The following is a 22,402-nucleotide window of genomic DNA, read 5'->3' on the forward strand; positions in this document are numbered from 1 at the left end:
AAATGAGAGATGACTCTGAAGCAGTAGTGAGAGAGTTAGAGCATGAGCCTTGAGGGTGGGTGAGTAGCAGAGAGCAGATGTTGGCATTTATACTGAAGGAATTGAACTTCTTTCTACACTGCTGGGCATTCCTGCAGAAGGCTGAAACTAATATGGTAGTCTCTGATAGCATGGCATCCTTTGCCCTGAGGGAAGAGGACGTCCTATCTCTGTACCATCCCATCCATCAGGACCTCTAGATGCCTGTCCACAGAGCATAACACTAATTTATCCTTATCCACCATGCTAGGGAAAAATGTCACATGCTATATAGGACAGCTCCAGATTGGAATGGCTTACCCAGGTGCAGAATAACCTTCTAAAGATGATAAGGGTGCCAGTGATACTAGTCTATTTGGGGATACAGCACTGTGGCAAGTTCTTTCATTTATGGTGAGTGATAGAATCCAGACATCATTGGACAAGAGGGGTACGATAGTGGTTGGTAGTTAAGAGATGAGTTTGGAATGATGGTGCAAGAAAACGTGTTAGGTTTCACAGAGAGAAAATATTCCATGAAACTCGACAAAACTGCCACTTTGCCAAAAATGACAAGATTCAGCTCAGTATACTTAAATGTAAGACAGAAATTAGAGAGAAGAGAGAAATGTTACAATGTCAGTCGGTAAGGTGATTAAGAAGATAACCTGTGTTTTCAGTAGTTTAGTAAAAACAGGTTTGAGCAAGCATTATGAAGTCCTATGCCAGGCAGCCACAAAAACCTGAAACTAGAAACTGGTCCCTAAATTCTGGATTAAAATTGAACAGGTTACTCAGCAAAGTACGTGGTGGTATTTCACATCGGCCTAAATTTTCCCTCACAGATCAGGAGCATCAATTCAGGAACAAAACCAGCTCCACCAACCCAAGCAGGGAGTCTGTTCCCTGGATGGTCAGGTTTTCATTCCAGGGAAGAGGACTGAAACAGACATACTTTTTAATGCGCACTCATTTCTATGCTTCACAATATTGAACACCATTTGCCTTTCCCAAAGGTGTCCTGGTACCAATCTTAAAGGGCATCTTAACTGTCCCAGGAATTGCACTAAGTTTGTACCTCCTCCTTTTGGGACTAATGTGTGCAAGTCATGTTTTGGATCTCCCACTGATCAACATGTGCAGTTGCCTCCATGAAACAAGGACATGCAAATTATAAGCAGCTCCCATTCCACTCATTTCTCCCCAACCTCTTGTAAAAATGATAGTAGTAGGAAGGGGTCTTCAGCTTCATTTCCATAAAGACAGGGGCCTCTCATCAGTGCAAGGATCCAGATGCACAGTGCCTTTAGGTAGGCCAGCCAAGTGGAGAATTAGTGCTGTCCTTGAATACCAGATTAACATCCAATTGTTCAGGGTAGATCAGCCCCAGCTTAAAAGTTCCGTGCTTGAAAAATATGTATTCAGCCAACCTGCTTCCTCTTTAATCTCTAAACTCGGTTTCATGCTCAGAAGTAAATCCACAGCCCAGTCCAACTGGCAGTAAGCATCGCTTTGAGAAAATCCATTGCAATATAGCCATTCACCAAATGCAATCAGTTGGTTGATTTTCTGCCAGTTACTTTCTGGATTCTGAAATATCAAAAAACATTAATAAATGCAACAATACTTGTAATCACACACAAACAATTCTCACAAGTAAGTACAGGTCATAAATATGCCTCAGCGCACAGTGACATGGAGCTTATATCTTGGGCTTGTGGCAGGGAAAAGAGAAGACACAACAGCAAAGGGTGGTGTGCATTAAGCAAACATATATCGCCTTGCAGGACTTCAATGGGACTACACTGGGAAGAATTGGAGATAGAATCATTAGGAAAATCTTTGATGAGAGACGTGGTGAATATGTGTTTGATGCTGTGGCACATTGCAAGAATTTGAATGAAATTAAGAACATGATATTCATTTTACACTGCATATTGTTTAATGAATAAATTGCACAAAATACCTTCAGAACATCTATTGAATTTTGGTAACAAGTTAACTGATCTGTAATGTCTTTCGAGAAAACCGCCACACGATGCCACATGTAAGATACATATTCTTCACTGTCATCCTTCAATTTCTGCATGTCCATGCTGATACCGTGACCAAGTCTTGTATTCACCATAATTCTATGTTTGAAAAGAAGCCTTCAAATAGAGATTAACAGAAATACTTTGTGAATTACTAAAATGATTTCTCCATACTTAATCGATACTAAAACTTAAATTTTAACTGTAAATGTGAAATTTGCAATATGAAGTGGTGTTCCTTCAATTTTTGTCTACTATTGAACTTTTGACACTTTTTATTGCTAGAAGCAGCATGAACAATGCTATTCCTCAAAGAAATAAAACATGAGCTCAGAGATCCAAACCTAGCAAATGGTGCAATACATGCTTGGAGTCTACTTAGATCAGTGCTCCACTCCACCAAGCCACCATCCCATACAGGAGACAAGGTCAGGAAAACTTGCTACATTGTTTCTATATTTATTCATTTCCAGGGAATTAACATTTATTGGATCATAACTTATTTTTACTTACAGCCTTTGTTTACACCTGGGCATAACCCTAATGCCATCATCTAACACTTTCAGTCCAGCTTTCCAATCTCCTTTATGCATATGAATATGGAATAAAAGACCGCACAGTGCTGCCATTAACTTCGGATCATCATCAAAATCATCAACAGCTTGAAACAAAAATACAATCAGGTATAAGTTATTACACATCTATCAGATGTACCTAGGGCAGAAATAAAATACTAATTATACTTCATGTTTATTTAGTGCTTAACATTGTAAAATGCCCCACTGCATTTCATTCAAGCATAAATAAAACAAAGTGCATGATTCAAAGGAGGTGACCAAAAGCTTGATAAAAGGGACAATTAATAGTGTGATTTTCTTGCTGTGATATGTAGGATATGGATGGAACAGAACAAATAACAGGCAATTTTACTCACTTGGACAAGACAGAAAGGAAAAACAAATAAAGAAAAATGAATAACATTTATTTATATAAAAACTCAGGACATCCTAAATTTTAAAGTGATTAACTAATTTTGAAATGTTCATTACTGTAACATAGAGAATGCACAAGTCAATTTTAGGTATAGCAAATTCCCACAACCCACAATGTGTTCATGACCAGACAAGATATTGTTTTTAGTGTTGGTCATTAGTATGGATGGGAGATCATGGATAGAATCTCTGCTTTCCTTCACAACTGGGAAAGTAAATCTAGCCTTGGTTTAATAGCTCATCCAAAAAATTGGCACCTCAACATGCAACAATTATTCAGGCTTGCATTGTAATGCCTGCCCATATTTCTGTGCTCAAGCTTCTGAAATAGAACTTATACCCACCCATTCTGGTTCAGAAAAAAGAGTGATACCCAATGAGCCACAGATGTTACAGGGAAGGGATAGAATTTCAATATCTCGTAGACAATATGCAGAAAATCAGAGTTATTTAGCAGAAAATTAAACAAAAAGACAAAAAAATGTCTGATGGTCATAAACAAACTTGCTGATGTAAAATGCGAAACTAAGGTGAAGATTTTTGGTGATATCATAGTCTTGGTTTCCTGGTTCATATCAGCAGAGATTTCCAGCTAGTAAAATCATTACCTCGCTATTTAATTCATCTCTAAGTAAAATGAGTATGTAATCTGTCAATCTATTGAGGTGTGACTCCAAATGGAAGATAAAGAACAGAATTTAGTTGAAGTGGCAGTTTCCCCGCACAGTAAGAGAACCACTTAAAACTCCTCATCGCCTTTCCATGAAGGCTCACTGTAGTTTAAGTGTAATCAGGAACGTTCCTGGACAGCATATCTCAATTAAGTCTTTGAGCAGAAATACTATCTTGAGAGCTTTCACCCAATCAGAGGAGTGGGAACTGATGCCTGAAAAGCATTGCTGGATCCCTGAAGATCAGCAAGTGAGAAGATGAAGGTCATGAGAAGAGTGTGGTGAACAAGGGGATAGTGGCCAAAGTGGAATGTCAAAGTAGTGGTGGTTTTCAACTGCAACCCCTACCCAATGCAGATGCAATTAATCGTGAGGAATCTCCACTCCATTCCCATGAAGTTTAAGGAAATACTTTTGAAAGATATGGGAGACGCACAAATGTCCCATTAAATCCATTAGCCATCATTAAATCCCAGTAGGTTGAAGGAGAATTATTCAGCTTGTTCATGAGCCTAACTGACCTGTTCAATTCTGGTGAGATTCCTACATTGAGGTCTTGCTGCTCCCCAATAAAGATGGGATAGCTTTCCAGTCACCAGAAATCAGATGAGGGCCATCCCACGCAATTTCCTGATCCCTCCTGTGCCTCACACTTGTACCAGTGGAGTCCATTAAATTCCACCCCATGTCTCAGTAGAGGACAAACACAAATTGGAAGCTAACATTTAAAAAATGCTTTGTTTTAGAATTTACAAGATTGAAAGCTACTGAGGAGGTAAATCTTCAGTTGGCATAAAATGAAGTGAAAGACCTAATATGAAAGGGAAACAAGTTGGGTCAGTTAAGGGAGGATTCAAACCTAAATGAGGGCAGGGATAACACACATCCTAGAAATTATGGGCAAAATGGTAACTGCTAATGGAGAGTAGCAGGTTCAGGAGCAAGCATGGGGTTAAATTCTCAAAACAAAAAGTGCCTGCATGTTGGAAAATTCATGACATTTTAAAATTTCAGCCTTAGCCTCAGTATATTCGGAGGCTTCATGGAGAGCTACTGGGTGTGTAAGATAATGGTTTGATGTGCTAGTGGTTTGAAGGGATAGTACAGTATAGATTAAACAAATGCTGCCTGTCATTCTTGAGGGCTCAAGAATAAAGAAACATTATTTAAAAGCCAAGTGTGCAAGCAGAGAAACTTACTTTACTGAGGAGATGATGAGGTTAATTACCACAAGGAGTTAGAGCTTGAAGTCGAGAATAACTGAAGAATAATTGATGGTTGACAAAAAGAGAAATAAAAGAAAAAGATAATAGAACGGTACATTAACTGAACTATTAGATCCTGTGGAGGATAAAAATCAAGGTCATCTCAATGGAGCAAATGCCCAATTTTAATACTGCAATTTTAATGCAGGACTGAATTGACTGAACTGAATTCAATGATTTATCATTTAAACAAATTAAAGAATTATCTCACATAGCTTTGCAAAACAGAAGGCCAACATATATATTACTAAATTTAAATTTGTATTCAGGCTAATTTGTTATCTGTGATTTCAACACAATGACAACAGGGAGAGAAGGCATTGCTAGCTCAGCACTCCTCTGTGATTCAGCAGAGGCCATGGTGTGAGATATGAATCCCCACCCTGCTTCTCATCTACAACTTCCTGTTCATGATTGTGACTATCAGAAAGGAAACTAAGAATCCTCAGTTGTGTGTGTGAAGGAAGGTTTGGGAACGTGAACATGTGTGTTTCACTTGTTCTGAGTTGGAGATCCATTTCTGTTCCATATTGCTTCAATCCAAGAGTTTGCAAATAATTTTCTCAGTTTTTCACTTACATGTTGATAATGCGCCATGCGCAAAAGGAAGTGCTTGTTGTTTAACTTTGGAATTCGGAATCATTTCTTCTTTTTCTTCCTCCTGCTGGTCAAAATGAAAAAAAAAATGCAGTTATTTAACAAGAACTATGAATCTGGTTCAACCACTAGGCTCGAAGGCAGAACTGTCAGGAACACAATGAGTAAAATTTCAGCATTTATGTTGACAGATACATGCTTAAAGTTGGTGGCTGCATAAATTATTGTAACCATTTTTACCTTTCTGTTCTTGGTAAATGTATTTTGAATAGCCTTTAGAAAAGACTTAACGGGTTCTTCAAGCACAGCTCTTTCAAGAGGAGATGGTATCAAACTTAGACAAGAATTCCAAAAGTGTTTTGCTGAACTCATTACAAGCTTGACATTTCCAGCTTTTTCTCCAAAACTGTAATAAAGAATAAGATCAGATACTAAACATTTTCTCAGCAGGTCTGGCAGTATCTGTGGAGCACAAGAACCTTCTTGAGAACTGATAGTACCTTAGAAAAAATGGTATGTCTGCTGTAGCCAGTGGGGGCAGAACAGGGAGAGAGAGAGAGAAAGAGAGAGAGAGAGAGATGTGTGTATGTTGTCTGTGTTGTGTGTGTGTATCTGTGTATGTGTGTGACTGGATGATAATACGTCCAGCAAATTCAGGACCTGCTGTATACATGCACAGTCTTACTCTAGCCAACATCAATTGTGAGGCGAAAGTGAGCACTGAGGATGCTGGAGATTAGAGTCAATAGTCTGGAAAAGCACAGTAGGTCAGGCAGCATCCGAGGAGCAGGAAAATTGACGTTTTGGGCAGGAGCCCTTCATCTGGATGCAAGAGAGACCGAGGGACCTCAACCTCACTTCTTGTGCACTTTTCCCTTCAGTGAGCCTGGATGGTGCCTGCAGGAATCCAGAGGAAGGACAGTCCACATATAGGATGCTCAGTAACTTCCTCTCAAAATACTCCAAAGGGGCCCAGTCTCTTTACTCTCCCCCATGCCTGCACTGTCACAGCTTAAAGTGGTACAAGCCAAGGAAGGGGGAACACGCCTGTACTTGTGCAGGACAATCACAACAGGTCTTGGCTCTCTAGACGCAAAAGCTCCCCAGGAATGACTAACCAAGCCTTCCAGGTCAACAGGGACAACTGCCATGCAGGTTTCGTCACCTCATATATTGGACTATGACATAGTGGGAAGTAAAGGAAGACAAATACTTAATGGGGACATATAAACTTCCTTGCGTTTTGCAAATAGAATGCACTTGCACTTCTCTTTAGAATTCTCAGACCTGGTGAGTCACACCCTTCTGAGGGATGAGCTTCACCTTCAGAAACCAAGGATGAAAGACGTTGTGATGGCCAAGCCAACTCTTTGACTGCAGGTACCATCAATGTCCTGGATCCTTGAACCATGAAACTGATGACTGTAGCCAAGACATTACATCTAATGAGAACAACACTGAGGCTAAAAGCAATGTGCAGGATTTTGGGAGTACTTTCCCCACAGAAATCTTCCAACCTTATACCCATCTTGTGAATGAGAGTATGGAATCAATTACGATTATTCTGTAGCTCTTGAGGCAAAGTGTCACTCTATCAGCTTTTCAAGGGAATGTGATGTTCTCAGTCTGGGAAGGTGGCACTTCCATTCTCCTCACAGCACAGAGGTCTGTGAGAGAAGGGACATGACGCACCGGCTCTCAGGTTAAACACTCCCCTTTAGGATTCCAACATTTCAGGACAACTTATCAGTCTATATGAGCTCTGAACTGCTGAAGGCTAACCAATGTGGAAAGGGTACAAAGGAGCTATCTCAGGGTTCCTTATAGCTTGCTATCTATCCAACATAGAAAACACTGGAAGTGAGCTGGAGTATGTCAGGTTTCTAGGCAAAAGTGAGTACTGCAGATGCTGGAGTTCAGAATCAAGATTCGAGTGGTGCTGGAAAAGCACAGCAGGTCAGGCAGCATCCGAGGATCAGGAAAATCGACGATTCAAGCAAAAGACTTCGTCAGAAAGGGCTTTTGTCTGAAACTTCGATTTTCCTGCTCCTTGGATGCTGCCTGACCTGTTGTGCTTTTCCAGCACCACTCTAATCTTGACTATGTCAGGTTTCTGACATGTCAGGTTTCTACTTTTATGGCATTTATCCCCCATTTATACTCAAATCTCTCCTTTCCTGACTTGACAATATAAATTCTTCCCATAATTTCTGATGCTATGTGCGACTAAAATGATTACTACCATTATAGCACTACGCCAGAAATATTTCAAAACATGCCAAGGGAATCTCCCTTAAAGTTTGAAAATTATCACCTTTGTTATAAAAATCTATAAGCACTATGGTCCAAAACGGAGATAAAGTTACCTTGCACTCAATTCAAATGTTCTAATGGCAGAGATAAGCATTTCGCTGTCTCCGGCTGCATTCTTCATCAAGCTCTGCCCTTTAATACAGGCAGCAACACTCAGCAATTCTTGCTGAACCTTGTAATTGCGCCTGTATACAAGACAAAGAAAACTCCACTTTTTAATTCACATAAATATACATAATGATTATTTATCAAAAACCTTTGATTCATTTAAAGACATCGCAATTTCACAAGTTAGGGAAGTTAATTTGTTCAGTGAGAGACTGAAGGCCAACAAGTCCAGATTTAAACCCTGCTGATTCTGGATCAGTGGTGCTGGAAGAGCACAGCAATTCAGGCAGCATCCGACGAGCAGCAAAATCGACGTTTCGGGCAAAAGCCTAGAGCAGTTGATCTTCGGTAATTACACCGGCACCACTCCCCACCTCTTCCTCCGCTACATTGATGACTGCATTGGCGCCACCTCGTGCTCCCGCGAGGAGGTTGAGCAATTCATCAACTTCACCAACACATTCCACCCTGACCTTAAATTTACCTGGACCATCTCTGACACCTCCCTCCCCTTCCTGAACCTCTCCATCTCCATTAGTGACGACCGACTTGACACTGACATTTTTTACAAACCCACCGACTCCCACAGCTACCTGGATTACACCTCTTCCCACCCTATCTCTTGCAAAAATGTTATCCTGTATTCCCAATTCCTCCGCCTCCGCCGTATCTGCTCCCAGGAGGAGCGGTTCCACCATAGAACACACCAGATGGCCTCCTTCTTTAGAGACCGCAATTTCCCTTCCCACATGGTTAAAGATGCCCTCCAACGCATCTCGTCCACATCCCACACCTCCTCCCTCAGACCCCACCCCTCCAACCGTAACAAGGACAGAACGCCCCTGGTGCTCACCTTCCACCCTACAAACCTTCGCATAAACCAAATCATCCGCCAACATTTCCGCCACCTCCAAAAAGACCCCACCACCAGGGATATATTTCCCTCCCCACCCCTTTCCGTCTTCCGCAAAGACCGTTCCCTCCGTGACTACCTGGTCAGGTCCACGCCCCCCTACGACCCACCCTCCCATCCTGGCACCTACCCCTGCCACCGCAGGAACTGTAAAACCTGTGCCCACACCTCCTCCCAAGGCCCTAAAGGAGCCTTCCACATCCATCAAAGTTTTACCTGCACATCCACTAATATCATTTATTGTATCCGTGGCTCCCGATGCGGTCTCCTCTACATTGGGGAGACTGGGCGCCTCCTAGCAGAGCGCTTTAGGGAACATCTCCGAGACACCCGCACCAATCAACCACACCGCCCCGTGGCCCAACATTTCAACTCCCCCTCCCATTCTGCCGAGGACATGGAGGTCCTGGGCCTCCTTCACCACCGCTCCCTCACCACCAGACGCCTGTAGGAAGATCGCCTCATCTTCCGCCTCGGAACATTTCAACCCCACGGCATCAATGTGGACTTCAACAGCTTCCTCATTTCCCCTTCCCCCACCTCATCCTAGTTTCAAACTTCCAGCTCCGCACTGTCCCCTTGATTTGTCCGGACTTGTCCGACCTGCCTAGCTCCTTTTTCACCTATCCACTCCGCCCTCTCCTCCCTGACCTATCACCTTCATCTCCTCCCCCACTCACCTATTGTACTCTATGCTACTTTCTCCCCACCCCCACCCTCCTCTATCTTATCTCTCCACGCTTCAGGCTCTCTGCCTTTATTCCTGATGAAGGGCTTTTGCCCGAAACATCGATTTTGCTGCTCGTTGGATGCTGCCTGAATTGCTGTGCTCTTCCAGCACCACTGATCCAGAATCTGGTTTCCAGCATCTGCAGTCATTTTTTTCCCTCGTTGATTTAGACCCTGCTGAGTTCACTCAGCCTTTCATTTATTCAAGGCACACAAACTAATTCTGTCGCATGACCAAAAGAAAAGCAGTGCAATTGCCTCCAGAACAAGTGTACCAGTCTTGAGTAGCCAGATCTGCTTGAAGTCTATCCCATTTAGCACAGTGATAGTGTTACACAACATGATGGAAGTTAATTTTCATATGAAGGCGGGACTTCGCTTCCACAAAGACCATGCGGTGGTAGCTCTTACCAATACCATAATGGGCAGACACATCAGCTGCTGGCAGATCAGTAAGGATGAGGTTGCGTATGTTTTTCCCTCTTTTTGGTTCCCTCACCACCTGCCACAGATCCAATCCAGCAGCTATATGTTTTATGACCCAACCAGCTTGATCAGTAGCATTGCTACCGAGCTACTCTCGGTGGTGGACTTTGAAAACTTCAATTAAAGTATATTCTGCAGCCTTGCCACCCTCAGTGTTTCCTCCAAGTTTCCTCCAAGATTTATCAGCTGAGGGAAGACAGTAGACGGTAATCAGTAGAAGGTTTCCTTGCGAATGTGCAACTTGACGTCCTGAAACTTCATGGGATCCAGAGTTATTATTTAGGAGTTCCGGAGCAACTCCCTCCCGATTGTATCACACTGTACCGCAACGTCCGCTGGGTCTGTCCTGCCAGTGGGACACAACATATCCAGGGATGGTAATGGTGGTGTCTGGGACATTGTCTGTAAGCTACGATTCTGTGAATATGACTGTGTTTGACTAGTCTGTGAGACAGTTCTTTCGATTTTGGCACTAGCCTCCAGATTTTAGTAAGGAGGACTTTGCAGCATCTGACAGAACTGTTTCTGCCTTTGCTGTTTCTGGTTACTGGGTCGATGCCAGATGGTCTTTCCGGTTTCATTTCTTTGTTGAGTCTTCAGAGTGATTAACACAACTGAGTGACTTGGTAGGCCATTTCAGAGGGCAGTTGGCAGTCAACCACATTACTGTGGGTCTGGAGTCACACGTAGGCCAGACCGAATGACGATTAGATGACGGATTTCCTTTTCTGGAAGACACCTGTGACATTTTCCGACAATCGACAATGGTTTCGTGGTCTTCAGAGATTTCTAATTCTAGATTTTTTTTTAAATTGAATTCACATTCCACCATCTGTTGTATGGCGGAATTCAAAAATTAGCTGAGGTCTAGATTAATAATCTTGTAGCATACCATTAGGCCAGTCCCTCCCCTCATCCTCAGGAATGGTATAAAAAGGTTGAGGCCCCAGCACAGACTCCTGCAGGACTGCACTGTCACAACCTGACAACCAGATAAAGACCAATCCTTGCATACTCTGCTTTCTGCCATCCAGTTAATCTTCCATCCACACCACACACACGTACCTTGAACTTTTATTTTTTGCAAAAGTTTTTGATGTGGCACCTTATTAAGGGCCTTTGGAAATCGAAGTATATTGTGTTTTGAGGCTCCCGTTTATCTACAGCATGTGTTATTCCTTCAAAGACACCAACAATTGGCTAAATATGATATTCTTTAGTGGAACTACACTAACTCTTCCAGTGCATAGCTATAACCTCTTTAATGGTCAATTTGAACGCCACCCTACAACAGATGCCAAGCTAGCTAGCCTATAGTTTTCTACTTTCTGCCTCCCTTCTATCATGATTTTGAGGTTATATTTGCTACTTTCCTGTGTCTGGGGGATAATGGAAAATTAATGTCAATGTATCTACTACCTCAGTAGCAATCTCTTTTTAGTCCATAGGATGAAGTCCATCTTGACCAGGAGACTTGTCAACTTGTAGCTCCATTAGTTTGGCACATGTTACTTCCCTCATGATTGTAATTTTGCCAAGTTCCTATCTCCCTTCTGCCTCCTGATTTACAGCTAATACTGGAATGTTTTCAAATGCTTTAAAGTCAGAAGCAAATTATTTGTTCATTTCATCCACCATTTAATTCTCTAAAGTACTAAAACTTACTCTTCAGCTTTTTACATATCCATAGAAACTCTTGCAATCTGTTTTTATGTTCCTAGTTACTTTCTTTTCATATTCTCATTTCTTTCTTCTGATTAACCTTTCTCTGCCATTCCTTACATTCTGACCAATCATTTCACCTGCCACTCATCTTTGCATAGTTACATTCTTTTTCTTGAGTTTGGTGCTTTTTCTGAATGTTTAGTTATCACATCTGGTAGGTCCTCACTTTAATTTTTTTTCTTTATGGTAGGAATATACTTATTCTCAATATTCTGAAATATCTCCTTAACATCTACATTTCTATTAATCTACCCATCAGCCTAGTATGGCAGTTAACCTCAAGCAGCTCAGCTTTCATTCCCACATTGTTTTCCTCATTTACCTTTAAAGCACCAGTGTAAGGTCCAACCTTCTCCATTTCAAATTGGACACAAACTTCAATCATATAATGGATGCTACTACTTAGGGACATCATAACTCAGACGACACTGTTACTGTCACATTACGTTATAACAAGTCTAACTAACCAGTCTGTTCACAACCTTGGTGCCATAATTGACTCTGGAGCTTCTGGCTACATAATGACATCACCATTAAGACTGTCCTTTTCCACATCTGTAATGTGACCCAACTCTGCCTCTGCTTCAGTTCATCTGCTCTTGAAATCCTCATCCATATTTATGTTACTCAACTATTCCAGTGCACACCCACTCAAAACCCCACATTCTACTCTCTATAAACGTGACAGCCATACCTATGGCCTTACTTGCAATATGTTCCATTCATCCAACACCCCAATGAATGCTGACATATATTGATTCCCACTGAGGGAAGTCCCAGAATTTAAGCATTTCTTCTGTTTTCAAATCCCTTTGTGGCCTCAACCCTCCTTACCTCTGTAAATTCCTTTATCAACCTCCATATATCCATCAGCTTTGGCTGCTTGAGCATTCATTCAGCTGTCAAGGCTCTAAGCTCTAAAATTCCCTCTTCACCTAAGCCTCTTCACCTCTCTCTAATCCATTAAGACACTCCATGGAACCTACCTCTTTGACCAAACTCTGGTCATCTGCTATATATGTGTCAAATTTTGTTTTACTTCTTGTAACGTATCTCAGAACTTTACATTATAAAGTGACATAAATACAAGTTGTTGGTGTTTTTGTTTATTAAGCTCTTAAATTAACAATTGTTCCACCACGCTGAAGGGTGCAAGAAATTTTCTAACGCTGTATGCCATGGGCCATGGGTCCTCTGCTCCAACAAGGTTTGGCCCACTGAATTTTGTGTCAAAGCAGTTTTTAAAAGATGAAAATCAAAAAAATGCTCAAGCACAAAGCCTGTATTTATTCTGAAACTCAAAGTTATATTATTTTCTTTTTCAATTCAAGATAATAATGAGCAAAATTATTTACCTATTTGACAAAAATGAAATAATTTTAAGTTGCATTAAATGATACACTCACTTTTCATGCATCTTGGAATCAATGCTTGAAGCAGTATTTATATTCAATTCAAATGCTTTCTGGGCACATCGCATTAGTAATGAATCATCATTATTCTGGTTAGCAAGTTGCATCAAACGTATCCATACTTCCAGCTCCAATAGTTGATCAGACCAGGTACAGTCTAAGATTTGCTTCTCCAACTGAAAAAGTGAGCACAGGTATTAAGAAATCTAAAAACTGCTCTGGGAATGATCACAGCAGTTTTGGACAGGTCGTGCCTGCTGCTGAAATCTGCCAGTGACCCAGCCAAACATTACTGGTTTGATGAGTAGCTGCACACACTGAGGGATTAGTTACAGCTTTTTCATACAGTGACAGTAAAGGAACAGTGATATATTTGCAAATCACAGTGATAGCTAGCTTGGCGAGGAACCTGTAGGTACTCCCAAAACTTGTCCCTTGGCTGGTGGAAGTTGCAGGTTTGGGAGGTGTTGTTGAAGGTGTTTAAACAAATTGCTGAAGTGCATTGCTTCTGTCACTATGTACTATAATGACCCATTTTGGAAAATGGATTGATTCTCAAGCCCCATTACTCCCAGGGTTTCCACAAAATTGAGAGAATGAATCAAACCACATAAAAACACTGACTTATCTGTCTGTCGAATTAAAGTTAATAGCAAACAGTGGCCAGATCCCTGAACTTAACAAGAACTATTTATTACGAATAAGCAAATTCTAGTCACAACGAAAGAGCTATGAATTATTAATATGTAGCTCGACTAGTTAAACTCTAACTCACTTTTTAAACCTCCCAGATACACATAAGATCAGAGACAGACAAATAAAATACATTGGTTTTACAGGTGGAAGGAAAAATGGAAACACAATACCACCAGTCCACAGAGTTCATTGAGATGATCATTTTGGCTTGCCAGGACTTTATGTTCTTCAATATCTTTCCTTCAAGTTCCATCACTTCTTTGCAGAAGGTACATGGTGATTGATACACTAACTGCAAAGTCTCTTAGTTACTAGTTAAGGGCAACAGGTTACAGCAAGCTGGTGGGGAGGAAGTGGCTTCAGGTACTTTTCCTACAGTGAGTGAGACACACAACCTGTCCCTCCAGAGGTTGTTCATATCCACAAGCTGTTCAGCTACCCAAGAACTAATCGATCAGAGAGTTGTCATCAGGCTGATGACATCTGGCATCCACAACTAGCTACCATTGCACAATCAATCAGCTATTTGTTGCCAGTGGCAGCCAAATCTCAGTCTGTATGCATCCCTGATTCCGGGTCATCTACAAGCAGATATACCCCCACTGTTGAACACAGCAGCAATGTAAACACCACACACAAAGAGTTTCAGTGACTTGTTTTTAAAAGTGCAGCAATTCTTGCCTTGGTTTTAAAACAGTCCTTATTTTTTCACATTTCAGTCCACAATCAAAAATATAGAAAATAAAATGCAACCATCTTAAAAATACCTGTGGTGGAGGGAATTTTTAAGGAGGTTACTAAGTTGTTAATCAAATGGGCTGCTTTGTCCTGCATGGTGTTGAGCTTCGGGAGTATTTTTGAAACTGCGTTCACCCAGGCAAATGGAAAGTAATCTGCCTAACTCATGATTTATGCCTTGTACATAGTGGACACACGTGACTTGTTGTTCTAGGGGTATGATTCTGGCTTTGGTTGCTATACTACGCAGATATGCAAGAGGTTCTGGATTCAAATCCCCGGCGAGTCTTCATTTCTTACGGTGGCATACTGGCTCAGTGGTTAGCATTGCTGCCTCACAGCGCCAGGTACCCAGGTTCGATTCCCGCCTTGGACGACTGTCTGTGTGGAGTTTGCACATTCTCCCAGTGTATGCGTGGGTTTCCTTCAGGTGCTCCGGTTTCCTCTCACAATGCACAGGTCAGGTCAATTGATCGTGCTAAAGATTGCCCATAACGTTCAGGGATGTGTAGGTTAGGTACATTAGTTAGTGGTAAATATCGAATAATAGGTTCGGGGAATGGGTCTGGTTGTTTTATGCTTCAGAGGGTCAGTGTGGACTTTTTGAGCCAAAGGGCCTGTTTCCACATTGTATGGATTCTAAAATTTGGGATGGGTCAGGAGGTGAGTTACTAAACACAAAAATTCCAGCCTGGCAAAGTCTTCCATCCACAGCATGGTTCACTTAGTTTTCAGAAAGAACAGTCTGAATGAGCATTCATGACATGGAAAATATGGGGTAACAAAATCATATGTTTATTTTAAAAATTTCCCTTCATAATTCTAAGGACAATGGCAATTGCTTACCTCTGGAAGACTGGGAACAGTAAATTTCATCAGGTTGCTGTTGTTACAAGAGTACATCTCCAGAGCAATAAGAGCCTGGATCATTGGAGCCTGGCTATCATTACTCTGCTGTAAAAGATAATGAATCGTTTAAAACATATACGACATCAAAACAAAAATAAATAGAACCAAAAATCTGATACCTTAACTGAAACAGCATTCTTATTTTACTTATGTGATAGTAAAACAAATCTACCAGATTCTTGCACGGATTTACATTAGTTAGCAACAAGCTCTGAGAATAAAAAGCAATAAAAGACAGAAGTAATTTATGGATAACTACTTCTATTGTCAAATACAGAGGATCCTGGAAATCTGAAATAAAAACAAAAAGTGCTGGAAACAGTAGAGCATCAGGAAGCAGTTGTGCAGGGAAAAACAGTTATTGTTTCAGGTCCACGATCTGCTGGGAGAATTGAAAGATGTTACAGATATGACAGATTTTGAGTAAGAGCAAAAGCAAGAAACAGGAGGTAAATAAGGAAATTAAAAATGGAAGGTCTGAGATAGGGTGGAAGGAAGGAGTGATTTAAATGCCTGTTACAATTCTAGTTGATGTTACCACTGGACAAGTAAGAACCCAGAATTAAATATAGCTTGATAAATTATATTTTGTTTTAGTGTGATGGTGTTTTACTCAAACATAAGCACACATGGCTCCAGATTTGATGTTAATAATAAAACAGAAATCTCCAGAGCTGAGCTTTCCCAGCAATTTCTGCTTTTGTTTCTGATTTACGGTATCCACAGTTCTTTCAAGTTTGTATTTGAGGATTGCTCACTTGTTCTCTTCTCACTTGCTCACTTAGTACCTACTGCATGTTTGCAGCATCCAGGTTTAGCATTGCCTGTTAGAGTACTGGAGCTTCATCCAGAGCTAGACTATCAGCACTGTTGTACTGACATGCTCTTTTGCACAGACACGCAAACAGGATGCTTCTCAATCTTGTCAATCGGGGGTTCTGTCTGGGGTGGGGGGAGTTGGAAAATATCTTGTTCAGCAGCACAACTGAGATGTCAATCAAATACCTAAACATTTGCCAGCTGTTTGCATGGCATATATACTGTAGGTTTAATCAATCAAATGGCCATATTGGAAACTGAGTGGGAAGCCTTCAGTGCACTGTCGGTCAGGGGATCCCAGTAGCATCAGTCACAGGCATAATCCAGGGACTTGGCCACAGTCATCTGCTTGGGCCATTCAAGTTTAGGAGATCTGTCCAACTACAGTCCAGAGATTGAGCAATGGTCCACCCTTTAAAGCCAGTGCCTACAATCAGAGGAATCCTACATTGTCAATAATGGAGCAACCAAAACAATCATCAGGGGCCCAGTCAGTAATATCTAGGAGCTACTTGTCAAAGTCAGTCAGAAGTCTGGGATGAACACAGTCTTTGGGTCTACCTGCCAATTATTGAGGAGGGGTCCTATAGGGGCAAGAAAGGGGATCACAAATAAAGAGTGGGGATATCAAGGCTTCAGGGTGGAAAGCAGAGGGGAAACATACAGGATTCTTAAAGGGTTTGACAGGGTAAATGTTGAGAGGATCTTTTCACTTATGGGGCTGTCTAGGACCAGAGGGCACAGTCTCAGAATAAAGAGGCACTAATTTAAGACTAAGATGGACAGGAATTTCTTTTCTCAGAGGATTGAGTGTGTTTGGAACTCTGTGCCACAGACAAATGTGGGGACAGAGTCCTGGCATACATTTAAGGCTGAGATAGATAGACTTGTGATCAGTAGGGAATGAAGGGTTGTGGGGAAAGAGCAGGAAAGTGGATGTGAGGAATATTGATCAGCTATGATCATATTAAATAGTGAAGAAGGTTCGAGAGACTGAACAGCCTACTCTCGTTCCTATTTCTCGTAGTGTTACAGTCCATTGGTTTTGTTTGCATTCACCTTTGGTAGATGTAAATAGAAGTCCAAATTTGGAATTACATAAAGGCAAATGATCTGACAGTGTTTCCCTACTGGACAATGATGAACTGTGTTGACCATTGACATTGGGAACAGAGCAGCGATGACTTGAGAGTGTCTGGTGGAACGCAGCTCAGAACAGGTAAATAGTGTGGTGTTGTAATTAAACAGAGTAGGGAGTTTTATGTATGAGCAAATGTAAGCCATTAGCATGTGCCATGAACAGTGTAAATTGTGGCTCCTCTGCCATTAGATTATCGGTGAGGGAAAATGTCAGATTGCCAACAATTATCCAGTCACACTGCAACCTTTAAAGGTGGCAAAGATGCAAAGGATTCTGGTCTTTTGGCAGATATATGCTGAGTGTTAAAATGTTTGGGAATAGCACATGGTACAATAGGCACAGAATCAGACATGAGGGATACAATATGAGCAGGCTATATGATGCGGTGAGCTTGGTATGATACCGTGAGGAAATTTGCTCGGCCTTGTCACAAGAAACCCTCCAAAAAATATAATATGACTCGCACAAAGCCAAAAATCTAAGATTCAGCCCTCTGTTTCTCTCTCCACAGATGCTACCAGTCCTATTGAAATTTTCCAGCACTTTGTTTTTATTCCACATCACCATTCTTCATATCCAAATTATATTTGTCTATTGTTTTTCCAACTATTTGGGCATTTAAGTGCCAACCCCTTGTTAACTCCCTGTAAAGCAAACTGGATTTCCATACTGCAGTCTGAAGTGGCTTTGTCACCCCAGCTCGAGTGCAGCTGCACAAACTTATTCAAAGAGGACAAAACCATTACATTAATACTTTACCTCATCATCTGTTACCAGACTTGGCCAGATCTGTTGCTGAAGAAGCTGTTTAACTTTGACCCATGTAACAACAATCTGATGTCTCACAGAAATGGGAACAACATCAGAGGGTTCATTTCCATTTGTAGCATTCAACACATATTCACAGATCTATTGTCCAAACAGAGATACAGAACATTCTTCAGTTCCTACTTTGAATAATCTTAAAATACACTGAGCAAATAAGCATCAAATAATTGTTCTTTATTGAATATGAATCTTAATCAACCTGCTATGTTGGTTTGAACTCAAGAATAGAAGAATGTCTGTAAAGATCAGATCTTTTTATTTTTCTTTATTTTTGACTGTGGATTAAAATGTTAAAAGTATCATTTTAAAAATCAAGGATGAGGGAACAAATTGCTGTACGTTTAAACCTCAGGTGGCCAGAACACATTGGAAGTTGTGTTACACTGCTGCTTTGTTTAAGCAATAGGGAAGGTGAGATAAAACCTTGATTAGGTAAGCCAATGGGTCGAGGGAGATGGAGTTTAATTTAGATAAACATGAACTGCATTTTGGAAAGGCAAATTAGAGCAAGACTTATACACTTAATGGTAAAATCCTGGGAAGTGTTGCTGAACAAAGAGATCTTGGAGTGCAGGTTCATTGTTCCTTGAAAGTTGAGTCACAGCTAAATTGGATAGTGAAGAAGGCATTTGGTATGCTTGCCTTTTTTCGTCAGTACATTGAGTTTAGGAGTTGGGAGGTCATGTTACAAGAGATTGCTGAGGCCACTTTTGGAATACTGCATGCAATTCTGGTCTCCCTCTTATAGTAAGAATGTTGCAAAACTTGAAAGAAAAGATTTACAAGGATGTTGCCAGCATTGGAGGGTTTGAGCACAGGGAGAGCTGAATAGGCTGGGGCTATTTTTCACTGGAACACAGAGACTGAAGGTGACCTTATGGAGGTTTATAAACTCTTGAGGGGCATGGACAGAGTGAATAATTATGGTCTTTTCCCTGGGCTGGGGGAGTCCAAAATAGAGGGCATAGGTTTAAGGTGACAGGGACAAGATTTAAAAAAGACCTGAGGAGCAACTTTTTTCACACAGGAGGTTGTGCATGTAAGGGGTGTAGAGGCTGGTACAATTACAACATTTAAAAGGCATCTGGATGTGTATATGAATAGGAAGAGTTTAGAGAGATATGGGCCAAATGCTGGCTAATGGGACTAGATTAATTTAGGATATCTGGTTAACATGGACAAGTTGGAGAGAAGGGTCTGTTTCTATGCTACACAGCTCTAAAACTCTAAGATGGTATGGCACTGGGGTGTGGGCATGGTGAGATTTGGCCTGCTCCAGGCAGCTGATTGGTTTGTGCAATTGCGAGCAGTTGTCAGGTCATCAGCCTGACAACAACTCTCTGATTGTTCAGCTGCCTACAAACCAGTTTGAGAGGGTGAATGATACAGGGACAAACTTCTCCAGACTGGAAGAAGCAAGGTCTATCTCAATAACTCTGCAGAGTCGAAAAGTGTGGCGCTGGACAAGCACAGCAGGTCAGGATAGGTTTATGCCCGAAATGTCAATTTCCTGCCCCTCGGATGCTGCCTGACCTTGCTGTGGTTTTCCAGCACCACACTGTTCTGCCCTGACTCTGCAGCATCTGCAGTACTCATTTTATCCTCAATAGCTCTGTAGCAGTCAATTATTCTCTCCTAACCATTTGCTTTAAGACATTGTCTCTAACCAGTGACTATGAAACTGAACAGGTAATATGTAAATATCCTGGTTCTTGGCAAATAACTGAAAATCTAGAAGGAGACAAAGAACAGAAGGTCTTGACAAGAGAAAAGGAAATCTCATCGAAGCCAGTGGATGGATGCTTTTGAACTGGGATTCCCAATATTTTTATTGCATCCAGAGCACCTTTTTATGTGTGAGTCAATCTGTGTGCGTGTGTAGGGGTTTTAAAACCATGGTTAGAGTTTCAACCATTAGAGTTATATGTTGATTGTTAAAGTGTTATTTACTAGAGGCCAGATTTTGTCTGTTCATAATAAACAACAGTTCATGTTTAGTGCAGAACCTGATCAGAGTTTTCTGTTAACCTGATTTCTTCAAACAGGTAAATTAGGATTCAGCTTACTTTGATTAAATAATTAACTTTTGTGGCGGTGGGGCATGTGAATCATCACTGTCACAGATGGGACATAATAGTCAAGCAAACGCAGCACCAGTTTAATGATGCATACCAAATAGGTAATTCCCTAACTTTATTTCCTAATTATGTGAAACCTGCGTACACAGGAAAAGAAGATGGGAGAACTTAATGCTGCACACACTCTTAAAATATAATCAGATGTTGCATGTGCAGTATTCTTCCAATCCCACTATGCATGAAGCTTAGGACATTGTCACTGTCACAGGTCATTTTTATTTGAAGGTAACTTAGCCTTACACTTCATATGATATCCCACCCCACCCTCCAGCAAACACACACCTGTAGTAACTATTTTGAAGAGGGGGTGCATTTGTGTTGTGTGAAGGAATCGAATCACTTAAGAGAAATAAATGGAATATACCAATAAAATAATGTATTGCTTTTATATTAAAAGAAGTCCTACATCTTCCAGAGCATACTGTGATGAAATTCAGTGGAGAGTATTTGCCAATTTATGGAACATAAGGATATAAGAAATAAGAGCAGAAGCAAACCATTCAGCTGTTTGATCACACTCCACTATTCAGTGAGATCATGGTTGATCTTCCACTTCATTTTGCTGCATTATCCCGATATCCCTTGACATTCTTAAGGTGTAGAAATCTACTGATCTCAGTCTTGAACATACTGAACAACTGAGCTTCTGCAGACCTCTACGCAAGTGCAAAGAATCACTACTTTCTGAGCAAAGAGGTTTCTCCTCATGCCAGTCCACAGTGCTTTGTCCTGAAGTCTGAGTTGATATTTCCTTTTCTCAGTCAGAGGAATTGTCTTCCTACATCCATCTTATCACTCCTGTAAAATGGTGAATATTTGAATGATCACCTCTCATTCTTCTAATCTTTAGGGATTATGTTCATTTAATCCTTCCTTGGATAATTCCTCTATCCCAGGAATTAGTTTGAAAAACCTCTGTTGCACTCCCTCTATGGCAATTATATCTTTCTTTCATACAGCATGGAAACAGACCCTTTGATCCAACCAGTCCATGACAACAATGTTCCCAAACTAAACTGGTCACATCTGCCAGGGCTTGGCACATATCTCTCCAAATCCTCCTATTCATGAACTCATCCAAATGTCTTTTAAATATTCTAACTGTATCTGCATCCACCACTTCCTCTGGCAGTTCATTCTACACACTAACCACTCTGCGTAAAATCATTGCCTCTGTTGTCGCTCTCAAATCTTTTTCCTCTCACCTTAAAAATATGCCCCTTAGTTTTGAACTCCTCCACCTGAGGGAAAAGACCCTTGTCATTCACCTTATCTATGCCCCTCATGATTTTACAAACCTCAATAAGATCACCCCTCAACCTCCTATGTTCCTGTGGAAATTTGTCCCAGACTTTCTGATCTATTTTTATATCTCAAATTCCATTTCCGACAGCATCCTGGTAAATCCTTTCAGAATCCTCTCCAAGAAAATCTTTTCTCCTCTACTCAGACCAATTTCCATTTTCCTTCTTAATTGTTTGCTGCACCTATATGTTGGCTTTGAGTACCTCATGAATATGTTATTTACATGATGAATTGCCCAGTTGTGTGATGGATGCACTGACTTTGGTTCCAATTTTTGAAAGTCAGAAACACTGCAACATCAGTGTTCTGGGAAATGGGATTGTGACTTTGAGGTCCTGAAGGTGATTTAAATTTCTGGAAAATAAGACTATAATCTAAGGTTGCTAGGTCACAGATGAAGATTGAAACCAAAAGGAAAGCAATTGAGCCCACAGAGATCAGATTTCAGTCGCAGAGCAGCACAAACTGACCAAGGAGAGGATGTATGTGAAACAGCTTAAAAGAAGAAAATCTGGAAGGTGGGTTTGACGGTGAGGATAAGACAAATACATGTACTACTGCTGCTT

The 22,402-nt window shown here is 41.0% G+C and overlaps 1 protein-coding gene across 1 annotated transcript in view; it reads right to left on the bottom strand.

The window, feature by feature from the left end:
* The window catches only part of cfap46 (cilia and flagella associated protein 46), a 237,577-nt gene that overhangs the window by 142,699 nt on the left and 72,476 nt on the right, over window positions 1-22,402 (bottom strand). The window contains exons 20-28 of the mRNA XM_087999267.1: window positions 18,325-18,474; window positions 15,543-15,650; window positions 13,257-13,438; window positions 7,943-8,074; window positions 5,817-5,982; window positions 5,559-5,643; window positions 2,565-2,712; window positions 1,985-2,168; window positions 1,449-1,608 (exon numbers count right to left, since the gene is read on the bottom strand). Coding sequence (XP_087855393.1) covers window positions 1,449-1,608; window positions 1,985-2,168; window positions 2,565-2,712; window positions 5,559-5,643; window positions 5,817-5,982; window positions 7,943-8,074; window positions 13,257-13,438; window positions 15,543-15,650; window positions 18,325-18,474 — 1,315 coding nt within the window. The remainder of the gene's footprint in view (window positions 1-1,448; window positions 1,609-1,984; window positions 2,169-2,564; window positions 2,713-5,558; window positions 5,644-5,816; window positions 5,983-7,942; window positions 8,075-13,256; window positions 13,439-15,542; window positions 15,651-18,324; window positions 18,475-22,402) is intronic.

The sequence above is a fragment of the Chiloscyllium plagiosum genome, unplaced genomic scaffold (assembly GCF_037043375.1).
Source record: "Chiloscyllium plagiosum isolate Xiang-an unplaced genomic scaffold, Cpla_swu_hap1 HiC_scaffold_22, whole genome shotgun sequence".
NCBI lineage: Eukaryota > Metazoa > Chordata > Chondrichthyes > Orectolobiformes > Hemiscylliidae > Chiloscyllium > Chiloscyllium plagiosum.